We start from the raw sequence: 13340 nt of genomic DNA on the forward strand, positions 1-13340 counted from the left end.
ACTTAATTAACCAATCAAAAAAATTGTAATTGACCATCTTCATTGAGATGTACTCGGTGAAACAACAACTAACAAGAAGGGATTGAATTTTTTCAACACCTTAAGGATCTCGAAACAATCTTCGAAACGAAAACCATATCTTTCCATCTTCGGCATTCATCTAAAGATCTTTTTACCAACTTGGCATCAATTTCCTCCCTTAGTTTAAATATATTGACTTGCATGGTTAAAGCTACAAATTCACTTACATCATTCTTAATTGTCTCAAAACGAGATTATAGATCACTTATAACATGACAACTGGGTTACAGGTATCATTGCAGAACTTCTCGTAAATGACCTCCCAAAAATTCACACCCGGATAGTGTGCTTCAGAAAACTGAGTTTGTAACAATACATAGTGTCTGCAAATAACTAAATCTTCTTCTCGAACTGAGCTCGATGAACTAACAATGGTCGAGACACCGTTGAAAAAATTATTGAATTAAAAGATTTAATGTGATATTATTTAAAGAAGGTGTAATTTGATATGACGTGAGAAATGAGTATTTATGAAAAATTCAAAGAAAGATGTTGAATGGCTAAATTTCCAACCGTTCAGATATATCCGGTACGGGCAACTGAAAGACGCGCATATTATATTGTACCGCCAACGGATTTGGTAGAAGCACGGCTAAAACGAAGCCGCCGGCGAGAACTTCGCACGTTAGAAAGAAATGCGCATTTCTTATTGGACCGCTATGGGCAAACCGCCCATTAGCCCATCCGTTTTTCCCTCATCCCATTCCATGGTGGGATCAAAATGGACATTTAGGCGTTATTTTGTAATCCACATTTCGACTTCAACTTCACTCTAACTGCAGCTCCTTTCACTCTTCGTCCACATTACAGAAACTGGAATCATGGGTTCTCGTTTCTGCTCAGAATCAATCATCCGCCATTAGATGGGTTCCAGACTTGAACAGGCGCAGGTATTCTTTGCAATCTCTATTAGGGTTTTGAACAACAAATTTAGGGTTTATTAGGGTTTTGAACAACAGAATTTGGGGTTTATTAGGGTTTAGGTTATTCCGAAAGGAATCCTTATAACAATGAAAGGTGAAGAAGTAGATATAATCAGCAAATTACCAGATAACTTGATTCATGAAATCCTCTCTTTTATTGATACGAAATATGCAGTACAAACTAGTGTTTTGTCCAAAAGATGGAAAAATATTTGGGTCTCTCTCCCTTACATATCAGTAGATTGGACTTCATTTAAAAAAGACATAATATATGATCTCGGTGAAACTTTGTGTAAGTTTCTAACTTTTGTCGACAAGGTATTCGAGTTCCATGATGACTCTGATATACAGAGTATTAAACTGGGGTGTGTCATACTGGATGCCATTTCTGTAGAAGCTCTTAATAGATGGATCCTTGCGGCCGTAAATCATAACGTTAAAGACCTGGATATAAGTGGTTCTTACTTACATGACTCGGCATATGAGATTCCTCATCAAATCCTTAATTCTATATCATTGAAGAGTTTGATTATTATATTGCTTGGGGACTGTTTTGGTGGTACAAATATTATTCTACAGAAGTCAATGAGTTTACCTCAATTGAAAACACTGTGGCTTGCAGGAATTTCTATCTCTAATTTAGACTTACAAAGGCTTTTCTCAAGCTGTCCACTGATGGAAACATTATTTATGCAAAAATGTGATGTACAAACAAGCAATCAGAGGAATATCATTATTGATTCTCACAGCCTTCAAAGGGTTAGACTATTCGAGAATCGTTATACACATCTTGGTTTGGCAGATCATACTTTTACTTGCACTACAAAGATATCTGCTCCAAATCTCATGGGATTCATGTGCACAGGCTTCATGACTGAAGATTGTCCCCTAGAAAACCTTTCTTCTCTAGGCTATGCTCGATTTGATATGAGATTAACAAAAGAAGCGGATGAAACTGCACAAACATATTTTGAGCTGCCCGCTGAGGAAAAAGAAGTGTTCGCTAGACGTATGATGAAATTTGTAGGAGTGGTTCGTAGCGTGCGACACCTGACACTATCATCTGGGTTCCTTGAGGTATGGGCGCTGTTCTTTTCACATGAATTTACTTTCTGCCTAGTTGCAAGTATGAAATTCCAAACCAACATTTATCTTCCTCGAATAGATTTGATTTACTCTGCTAAGCCTTGTTGTATCTTGCCCCAATTTTTTATGTGTAAAGATTTTCTACCTACTCTTTCTCAAGGTTCTCTTACAAGCTCCTGGCATATTAGACCGCCAACCCCCTCAACTTTGCAACTTAGGAACTATGAAGCTGGGAATGAGGTTTACAAGAGGCTGCATCCGCTCAATTGCATACTTACTCAAGATCTCTCCTATTATAACTACTCTTATCCTTGTATCAGAGGAGGTAATAGTGCACCGAACTCCCCGTATTTGATTTGGTGAAATTACGTCTTTCCAACATTTCTAAATTTCTAAGTTCTAATACATCATATGTGATGTTAGAATTGCTGCACAAATCCATCAAGTTATTCATCTTTCTTATTTGTCATCACTCATTTTGTATTGATGTTAAACAATCGTTTTTTGTTACCAAGTAATTTATCATTTGCTTGTTATTGTTTGGGTATAGGCGAACTTAGCAGACGTTGAAGATGATTGGGATGCGGGATTCCCATTGACGTGCATGTATTCTCACCTCAAGTTTATCGAGATCAAAGGGGTGGAAGGATGTGATAATGAACTCAAATTTCTGAGGTTTGTGTTGAAAAACTCCATGGTCTTGGAGAAAGTGAATCTGTTCTTTCGGTCTACTAGTGACTCACTTGATGGAGGAAGACAAATAAGGAGATTTAAGAGGAACCTAAGAGCAATGCCAACAGCTTCTTCTAGTATCAAAATGAATTTCCTTTAATCTTTGAAGATGCTGCTGCGAGCTTAGTTGAATGAGACATATCAAGCTATTTAAGGGTAAGGTAAGACCACTTCGAATAGCTTAACAATTTAGGTACATATAAGTTCTTTGTGTTTTTCGAACTACTTTTCGTGGATGTTTCAGAAGTCACAAGTTTTCTTTGAGAATCCAAACTATACAACTCTTGTTAAAAAAGACACAATCATCCCTCAAACTGGGACAGGGTTTTACATCTTAAGCCAGATAGGAGGTTAAATTCTTTTGAAGATATTTTCGATCAGGTTAAATTCTTTTGAAGATATTTTCAATCAATGGGATACTAATAACCTCGATGAATCTCCCTCTGTTCCAAACTGGACAAAAGTTGCAATTGGTGTTTGTTGGATCATATGGAAACGAAGATTTTCTGTAGTTTTTGACAATGAGAAGTTAGTTCTTGTTAAAGTTATTAAGGACACCAGATATTTTATATTTTGTTATGACAAACCAAGCCCTGGTGTAGTGATGAACCTTACAAGATCAGAGGCTAAACAATGTGACAACTGTATCATTTTAGACATTTCTTTTTCGAATCATTTCTTTTTGGAATTTTGGATTTCTTATACAGGACTGATCAAAGGTGCAGAGTCTATTTCTGGAGTTGCTTTAGTTCAGATTCTATTGCAGCTGAAGCCAAGTCTATGATTGGAGCAACTGTTTGGGTTCAAAACCTCCAGCTTACCGAAGTTTTTCTTTGTCAGTGATTGCAAAGCTCTGGTTGATTTTGTAAATGGGACTGCTAGTTCCATTCATTGGAGAAGTCTTAGCTTTTCTGAGTTTTCTCGCAGTGTTAAGTGGGACTGCTAGTTATTCTGTAAATGGGACTGCTAATAACCTTGATGAGTCTCCCTTTGTTCCAAACTGGACAAAAGTTGCAATTAGTGTTTGCTGGATCATATGGAAATGAAAATGTTCTATAGTTTCTGACCGTGAGATGTTAGTCTTGTTAAAGTTATTAAGGACACCAGATATTTTCATACAAATGGGGCAACTACATTAGTGCTAAATTCTAATACAGGATAACTGACATTGAGGTATAGATTGGTTTATACCTTCAACTATTTACTTTGTTATTTGAGCTAGAAATTGAAGTGATCCAGGCTTACTAGATCATCATGGTTTGAAGGATTTGGCTTTTCATCCCAAAGCGGATATAACCATTTCCTGGAACGTTTCTCCTTTTCTCTTCTTTATCCATGTCTGTGTTATGCCTCACTCTTGCACTTTCTCAGCTTTGTTATATTTCTAAAGAGGTTTTACTGAGCAGTCTGTCTCAAAACCCTGTCCTTTCTTCTCTTGAATGGAGGTATGAGATGCATATCTCATATAATGTGGCCCCTTCATATGGCTTCTAACACATTGTGGGAGTGCCAGTGCTGTTCAGCTAAACGGCTTTTGGGTTACTTAATTCTGATCACATGACAAGTTAAGGGGTTTTGTGGCACTTGATATTACATGGCAACTTTTGAGTTTCCATGAAAGTTTTGGGTCACGCAGCCTACTTCGGTTGATGATGCAGAATTCAAGTCACCGTGTGCAAATTCGCACCACGGCAGATACTACGATGCATATTCTGGGTCATGGTGGTTGGAAAACGCAATTCAAATTATGGATCACACGGTAGGTTTTGAAGTCACAGTTGCAGATTGGACATTTTGACCTCTGAAATATTCTGGCACCTGCAATGGCCTAGTCAAAATAAATATTACTGTCCAAATGTGCTCTATCAAGCTATACCTCGTTTTTCGATTTGGTCATATAAATATGGGCAACTGTAAACTCTTTTGTGCACAAGTAAATCGACAGATATGACCCATTCAAGTGGATCTGATTTTAATGATCAGTACTGATTGCCATACAAAAATCTAAGTACAAGATGAACCACAATAAAAGTTCCTAATTCGATCATCTAAAATGGTATTAAGATATGCATTGTGGGGGAGCTGAGACGTTCATGGTTTGTTCAACGTCTGCACCTCCTAAACTCCCTGCAGCCTGTTCTATTTCCTTCTGTGCAACCTCACTCCTTTCTTCAACCTCTGCTTTTTCAACCTTCTGTCTCTGATCAGGGAAAATATTTGAAGATCAACACGAAATGTCAACAAGTCATCCACCAAACACTTGTGTGCGTAATTTCATGAAAAAATTCCAAAGAACAGAGGCCACTTTGTTAAGAAATAAACATGATTAATTTGGTAGTTTTTAAGATTATACAGTCGACCCTTACTGTGACCATGTATGTTCCATACAAAAACGAAACATGTCAAACACATCAAAAGTAAAACGCAGGATGTACTGCTTCAAAACTTGAGATGCCAACATCGTTAAAATAAAAAACAAATGAGAAAGATATGAAATTGATCACCTTGGATACTACAGTCGAGTCCTCTCTCATCCGTGTAAGCATGTTTGTATAGAGCTTTGCATCTCGTTTGTTACTCTCGGATCGAAGTTGCTTCAATGTCTTATGTAATATTTTGACCTCCCTACAAGTTACAAAAGGTGAAGTTAAAATGTGCTCAACCGAGATCTAAGCAGTTACTTATTTCCACTTACCTGTTGTCCGGATCAACTTCAAGTGCTTTGTTTATGTCTAACTCGGACAGGTCAAAGTCTGCAGTTTTCATATAAGCTTGTGCTCGTCTATACAAAGCCTTCACATTGTGGTATTCAACATCTAGCACCTGAAGAAAATCAAATTAAGGTAATGATTAGACGGTAAAGATTAGCAAACTTATCAATGGAAAAGCAAATTTTGATATGATAGTCATATTCATGTAACCTCGAATTTAATGTAGATGCTGATTCCACCTGAGTACAGAACATTTTAAACTCATTTATAAACTTCCACAAACCAGTATTTAACTAATCGATGCAATTCAATTTCCTTATGTATTGTTAGCTATCTTTTCCAGAATGGACCATGTTTTGGGTTCTAAGATATACGAGGGGCAGATGCCCCCCACGACCTGAACAGAAAATCTGCCAACACCCCAATTTCTACCAACTGGCCAAAAAAAAGATCCTACTCATGGGGTGACTATACACGAATAACCTATACAAAATGATCCTAGACAGTCTTCACTTACAAGATTAAAATACATAAACTTGAACCCTAAATTTTACAGTTACCTTTGAACATAACTCAATTGCTTCTGGATAGTTATTGAGTTTGAGGGAGCATGCAGCATGATTTAGCCAGCACAACACTCTTAAAGAATCCACATGCTGTTGCTCATCATCCCAAAAGGTTCCATCTACCGTAATGTAGTCCACAGCCTGACAGTAACATGATCACCCACAAATTTGACGGTTATAACTGCGGCCAACGTAAAAATTAAACTCACAGGCAACCTATGACCTGACTGCACTACCTTGTCATATCTTCTTGAAGCTTTTTGATACTTGCCGCTCTTAAATAATGTGTTGCCTTCTTCTTTCTTCTTCTCAGCTGTCTCTATTTTCTCGCGATTATTCATTTCTCGAGGTGCTTTTGCCTACGTTCACCAAGACAGCACATACTAAATTAGTAGGATAGTATTTATATAGTAAATTCCAAAGTTAAATTAGTTTCCAAATAAGGCACTACCTTGGTAAAATCAACCATTTCTACTTCATATATGACAGTTGAACATGGAGGAACAATGGCAAGATCCTTTTTAACTTCAGTGCTCCCAAACCCATAGTCGGGTTTAACTGTCACAATCGATAGTTCGCCCTTTTTCATTGTCGCTGCTGCTAGGTCTAACCCAGCAATCACTTGCTCTGGCAATTGATAAAAAACGATTTTCAGGTCAAAAATAAGTTGAAGTATTTGGATATAGAATCACTGCTTGTATATGAGCTTTAGAAATCCAAACCCAAAATGGAGACATAGAAAAGGAATTTACAAATATAAAAATTCATCATATTTTTCATAAGCCCTACCTTCGTCAGTGACAAATTCCAACGGCAAGTCTCCATCTAAACCTTTTTTCTCGAAAACAGTATTATCTTCCAGTTTAGCAGTATACCTAACTGCAGAAAAGATTTCAAAGTGTTAAAAATGAGGCCTATGAATTTAAACAATTACATGAAAGCGTGAAATTGCATAGTAAGATAAGATTCACAAGACAGCCTATAAAATTGAACCAATAGGATAGTTATATATCTATAATGGCCAGCGCTTATTTATAAGAAGAACTTCATTGTACATCACTAGGGATAAGTGGCCTACTTAGTAGGCATTACCAGAACGAAACAAAGCCGCGATAAGTTGCTGTTTCTCTAACCATCTAAACTATTTCCTCTCAGTTGGAAAGATAATTCCATGACCAATTAATCTGAACAACGGAATTTCAATAAAACAAAATTTATCATCTACTACATCGATTGTACTGATGACTATAGTTGTTGCTTCTGCAGTTAAATGCTAGGATATTACAAATATTTCTCCAAAAAACCAGAAAGCCACGAAACAGTTCAGACATGGTTAAAAACAACATACTATTATCTAATGGTATAATTACTTGCACCGACCACACCAATTTTGAATAAGTTGCAGGAAAACTAGTATGACTACAGATCAGAATACTTGAATGTGTGACTACATATCAGAATACTTACCCGTAACAGGAGTTCCTTCATCTGCAGTATGACTGCCTTCACCTTCCTTCAGTATCTTTTTTATTACCTTGGAATCACCGGTAAGATCAATCACATGTTTAATAGATATCAACTCGAGATCAACAGTCAAAGTGGAATTTGATGGAATGGCAGGGAATCCATGGTTAGCATCACGACCTTTCTCTCCAAAGGCATCTGAAAGAACAGACATATACTTTTAATATAGTACAGTTTTGGTATCCCATAGATTGCAAAATATTTATGTACCCAAACTTTAGCTTGGTGCTGTATGGTGATTATTGACGTACTTGATTAAATTTGCTTTCTATTTTTAGTTTCAACATTGATGCTGGCAATAAAACAGACATACTTTTAATGTAGTACAATTTTGGTACCCCATAATAGCAAAGTATTTATGTACCCAAACTTAAGTTTGGCGTCGTATGAGGATTATTGCCATAACTTTAACCTTTTCATGACACCAACACGTGAACTAATTTTAGTATCAAGCATCTCTAAAGAAAATTATACAACTGAATATAAACATGGAAGAATAAAAAACGAGATACTTGTTAACTAGGTGTTATAATGTGAATTTTTTATTACGAAAAAAACAACAAGCAACTTAATTGGGCAAACAAACAAGTATTAATTCGAAATTTCATAATTAATGCTTCAGACCGAAATGTTCAAGACAACAAAGTAGTATGTGGCAGATACAACGAGAGAAACGCACACTGAGCTTGAACTAATAAGTTTACACGCTCTCCCCTTTTCATTGTCTTTATTGCTTTCGGAAATGCCGGACAGAAATGACCTGCATGAAAGAATAACACAAATCCATCAAAAACTGAGGAATTTTTTAACACGAACATAGTAACAACCTATATTCTCATTCTTGAGGTCTCAACGTGACAATGTCTATAAAGATACACAAACACGCAACATTACCATCATTTATCTGAAACTCCACCCCTTCTTCTGGTGTTTCCGCAACAACTGAACCATCATCCAACATAACATGGTACTTCACTACATTAAATACACCAGCATTAGTGAGACTACTTAACTTCCCTTACGTATAATCATATAACCAATTTAGTAATAGTCTAAGAACAGCTTACTGTACCCAGAACATCATCAAGATCACCAGGCTGCTCATTTCTTTCAGATTTCTCCAAAATTCTCTTAATTATCCCACCATCTTTACAAATATCCACCACCGTAATCCAAGACACCAGCTCTACCTCATACTGAATATCACTGTTGGGAGGAATTTCCTTCCCATTTATGTTACTACCATTACAGGAATCAAAAGGCAATGTAAACAACGAAACTTCACCCTTCTTCATTGTAATTATCCCATCATTTAACCCCTCCAAATATTTATCTACAACAATAAATCAAACATAAAATCAATCACTGATTAAAAAATAAAATTCAACTAGAACCCAAAATCCATGAAAATACTCACCATGACCAAGCTTAAAGGACAAAGGCTCTCCTCCTCCATCTCTACTAGAATCAAACTTAGTTCCATCAAGTAAAGTACCCATATAATGAACTGTATCCAATAACAACACACAAAAACACCTAATAATTATAACCAAATTTCAAGAAGAAAAAAAATCAATATTCACAGAAATAATCAAGAAAATCACTTACGAGTAACTTCATCGCCGAATTCAGGACTATCCCAGCCAAGACCTAATTTCAGAAGCTTCTTTCTGAGTTGAGTTTTTTTATTGATAACTCTTTCTTGCCCAATTTTAAGAGGAGGTGCTGATTCAATTTCTTCACCTGGTTCTTCTTCGAAGAATTCAGCATCTAATTCGTTGGGATTGTTTCTACATGCCAATGCTGATGCTGAACTTATTACTCTGCCAAATATGGAAGACATTTTTTTTCCGATCTGACTGAAAAAATCTTCCCTGACAACACTGATCCTGAATGAGAAATGATCAATAGAGTGAGAATGAATAATTTCAGCCGCCGGGCTTTTTGTTTTCTCTTGAGCACTCTCAGGGTTTGGCCCAACTCATTGAGCTGCTGTGGGCGTGTGAAATTTTTCTCGAGGCCACAAAATATTTATAGGATATTTAGATACCGTAAGCGGAAGTGTTTATGTTTGAAATTTATATCAGAAACAATAATAAGAAAAGAAAAATTGCTTCATAAAATGTAGAAACTTTTATAAGCTATTCTAACATTTTAATTCCAAACTAGTTTCTGGTTTTTCGAATTAATTAAGATATATCCAAACATCCTCTTAAAATTTGATACCCGATTGTTTATTTATTTATTTATTTATTATTCTTTTAAAAGTCAAACGTATTTTTTTTTTGAAGAAAAGTTTATATTAAAAAAGAAAAAAGACCATTACACAAGGCATAAATGAGTTACACACTCATTATTGAAAGTCGGACATTGTTTCATTTTCAACATTAAAAGCTTGAAAAGCACGACACAGACAAAGACGTTGACCGAAATACAATCATAAAGATACACAAACAAGTGGGAATGTTATAAATACCCTTCGTTCTTGTTGACCTTGTACAAATACCCTCGAGGGGTAAAGATACAGTAATATTTTTGAAGTCAACTTGAGAAAGTTGCTTCCACTTTTTGGAAGCAACTTGTGCTGGTTGCGTCTACTTCTGAAAGCAACTTGTGCTGATTGCTTCCACTTTTCAGAAGGTAGGGTATTTTTAAAAATTGAATAAGAGTATATTTTAAGGGTCGAATTTTGAGGGGTATTTACCACAAACCGTTCAAAAAAGCAAGATTGCTAATAAGGGGTACCATATTGCTTAGCAGTATACCAAAGTACATATAAGACAAAATAGCCATTTCCTTTGGGTTGGTACACCCCCAAGCAAATTCGCACCCCCCACTAGCAGCCTTGCCAAAAAGGCATGTGATACTTGTCATTACATAATGGAAAATAAACTATAAACAAAGATACTTTGTCCGAACAACTATCTTAGAGTTTAGTATTTAATTCTTGAGAAATTGGGTCAATTGCCCAAATATTTTTAAAACATGGTTCTAATGGACGAGTAAAAATTAGTGTGGGTGAAATGAACACTAAAATAATAATAAGAATGAATATGGATTCATCCTGACTTAAACTTAAAAAATAACGAGGGTGAAACTGGATGCATCCTGATGTAAATAAAAAAAATTTGAAAATGGGTAGGATGAAACTGTTTATGTTAGAGCATTGCTCGGTCGAACTCGCATGCGTTGTTATCTCAAGCATGTTTGTCAGTATTAGTGATCAAAACTATAAGTCTTGATTTCTAGCCTAAATAGCTAAAGGTCTCGGACTAGGATAGAAAGTGTAGTTGAGCTCAAGACTCCATGGAAATCATCATACAAGACGAAGGACTACTCAAGGAATTGGTGGATCTTTATCGACTAAAAGGTATGTGGAGACTTGAACTTATCTGTCACTCAAAAGTTTATCTATTATATCTCCTACTCTTGAGACAAAAGTCGTGCTGATGTATAGACTTTCATTATACACATTTGTTATTTCGAGCCGAGTTTAACTCGCCTATCTATTTCTCGAAATATGTGTTGGTAAGCTTTCGCTTTAGCCAAATTCATCTTTACCTAGTGACGAATGTCATGTTATGTTTCAACCACTTTGGAAATTGCTCTGGCGAAAAATAGTCTGTGAATAACGTCTATATAACGTCCTTTGAGAATGTTTCAATGATTGAAATGAGAGTTTAGATTACATAACTATTGGTAGAATATAAGTATTGTTGTGGAAACACATATATGTGTAAGTCCTTATTCCTTGAACCAAAGTTTGCGAACTTTGTTGATCAAGAGAAACGGAATGTGGCGTGAGCCAAGTCCGCGAACTGGTGGAAGTTCTCGACCCGAGAATTTCTGCTGGAGTTTGTGAACTCCTTCAGTGAGCTTAAATCCGCGAACCCAGTCCGCGACCTTGAGCAGGTTATATCTAAAATCGGTAGTTCTTGAACTCATGTTTATATAAACTAAGGAATGCTTTTGAAAACCGTGGCTATAAAGTTCATGAACCGATTCGAGTGAATCAAACCGTTTTTGCTTTGATTGTGTCTTGTGTAGTTACATAAGATCTAAGCAATTGAACAACTCTCTAACTAGTTCATTTGAGTCATTTGAACTAGTTATGGTGAAGAAGAATATGGTGGATATGAGAGTGATCATATGGCTAACCATTTGGTTAACTATTGTTGAACCAACAAATGTTAATGTTTGGGAACGGTTCGTAAACCTAAAATTGGACATTTCATTTGTGTGTAACAAGCTAAGTTTTCGATCCAACAGTTGAGAAATATTAGCTTGAATCTAATCAGGTTTTCATCTAACGGTGAATATTGAACGCTTTGTTAACAAGCTAACATTGATTGTAAACCCTGATTTGAAAGACTATATAAAGGAGAACTCTAGCAACTGCGAAACCTAATCCCCACACCTTACGTGTGATATTAGTTGCATAGCTAGAGTCGATTCTCCTTTAACCTTTGGTTTCTTCTTCTAAAACCAAGTTAACGACTTAAAGACTTCATTGGGATTGTGAAGCCAGACCGATACTACTTTTCTTGTAGTTGTGTGATCTGATCTTGCATCTTCTATCGTTACGAGTACGATTTTAATAATTGGCTCGAGATTTATATCTCCAATAGGCAAGATAGAAAAGTAATCACAAACACTTCGTCTCATCGTTTGTGATTCCACAATATCTTTTTTCGCTGCGTCGATTAGGATTATTGTGAGGTGATTGATAATACTAGGCTGTTCTTCGGGAATATAAATCCGGTTTATCAATTGGTTCATGTTCACCTTGATTTATCAAAAGACGGAACACAACTCATAGGTATATTCGTGGGAGACAAATTTATCTATTACTGTAGACTTTTCTGTGTGATACATATTTGGTTATTAAAGTCTTCGACTTTGGGTCGTAGCAACTCTTAGTTGTGGGAGAGATCAGCTAAGGGAATCAAGTATGTAGCATCCTACTGGGATCAGAGGAGTAGGAGCATAACTGTACCTTGGATCAGTGTGAGATTGATTGGGGTTCAACTACAGTCCAGACCGAAGTTAGTTTGGAGTAGGCTAGTGTCTGTAGTGGCTTAATACAGTGTGTGTGCAATATGGACTAGGTCCTGGGATTTTTCTGCATTTACGGTTTTCTCGTTAACAAAATTATGGTGTATGTGTTATTTCTTTTCCGCATTATATTTTGTTATGTAATTGAAATATCACAGGTTGTGCATTGCTCAATCAATTAGAATATCTGACCTTTTGGTTGTTGATTTAAATTGATTGACACTTGGATATTGGTCTTTGGTACCATCCAAGTTATCTCTCTAGTATTTGATAAAGACTCATAGATTTCTATTTGCTTGAGTATATATCAAATCGAGAGATTGAGATATAAACTCTTTGATATACTTTTTATCTAGATTGAGTCTGACTGTCTAGTTGATTCTCTAGAAAGTATATTGGAGTTTGTCCACACATATTACTAAGCGAAATATTGGGTGTGGTTGTTGTACCCCCCACTTTTTCAACTGGTATCAGAGCAGGCAAACACGTTCAAGACCTTACAAGTCTGTGTTTGTGGCAATCTGAGTCTGAGGACATAATCTCTTCTACGCATACCAAGATGTCTTTTAAAGCTTTTAACTATGCCAAATGTCTTGGGAATACCTCAAAGGATTACTCCTTAGTTGATTCTTCCGAATCCCGAGGTAAGAAGATTGTTCCAT

At 36.2% G+C, this 13340-nt stretch overlaps 2 protein-coding genes across 8 annotated transcripts; one reads left to right on the top strand and one right to left on the bottom strand.

Moving 5' to 3' along the window:
- The first annotated feature begins 820 nt into the window (after positions 1 to 820).
- Positions 821 to 3894, top strand: LOC113286295 (F-box/LRR-repeat protein At3g58900-like). 6 transcript variants are annotated; one of them, XR_003329213.1, is made up of 4 exons: positions 821 to 2081; positions 2227 to 2415; positions 2641 to 2983; positions 3530 to 3894. XR_003329213.1 is itself a non-coding variant. In XM_026534958.1 (3 exons), the coding sequence occupies exons 1-3, from the start codon at positions 1092 to 1094 to the stop codon at positions 2920 to 2922; spliced, it is 1461 nt and encodes a 486-aa protein (XP_026390743.1). In that variant the 5' UTR covers positions 821 to 1091; the 3' UTR covers positions 2923 to 3894. The 6 variants fall into 6 exon arrangements, 2 of the variants coding, with proteins under 2 accessions (XP_026390743.1, XP_026390757.1); XR_003329216.1 differs by having other exon boundaries at positions 3548 to 3894; XR_003329215.1 differs by having other exon boundaries at positions 2641 to 2978.
- An 832-nt stretch (positions 3895 to 4726) lies between these two features.
- LOC113286324 (70 kDa peptidyl-prolyl isomerase-like) lies at positions 4727 to 9605 on the bottom strand. Of its 2 annotated transcripts, none has more exons than XM_026534983.1 (13): positions 9232 to 9605; positions 9041 to 9130; positions 8696 to 8956; positions 8518 to 8598; positions 8303 to 8383; positions 7567 to 7761; positions 6889 to 6978; positions 6551 to 6726; positions 6336 to 6458; positions 6094 to 6240; positions 5518 to 5645; positions 5327 to 5447; positions 4727 to 5016 (listed from the first exon to the last, which is right to left on the bottom strand). In XM_026534983.1, exons 1-13 carry the CDS (start codon positions 9464 to 9466, stop codon positions 4882 to 4884), a joined length of 1863 nt encoding a protein of 620 aa, XP_026390768.1. In that variant the 5' UTR covers positions 9467 to 9605; the 3' UTR covers positions 4727 to 4881. The 2 variants fall into 2 exon arrangements, with proteins under 2 accessions (XP_026390768.1, XP_026390767.1); XM_026534982.1 differs by having other exon boundaries at positions 4745 to 5022; positions 9232 to 9603.
- Positions 9606 to 13340: the final 3735 nt, after the last annotated feature.

The sequence above is a fragment of the Papaver somniferum genome, chromosome 1, assembly GCF_003573695.1.
Source record: "Papaver somniferum cultivar HN1 chromosome 1, ASM357369v1, whole genome shotgun sequence".
In the NCBI taxonomy this organism is placed as follows: Eukaryota; Viridiplantae; Streptophyta; class Magnoliopsida; order Ranunculales; family Papaveraceae; genus Papaver; species Papaver somniferum.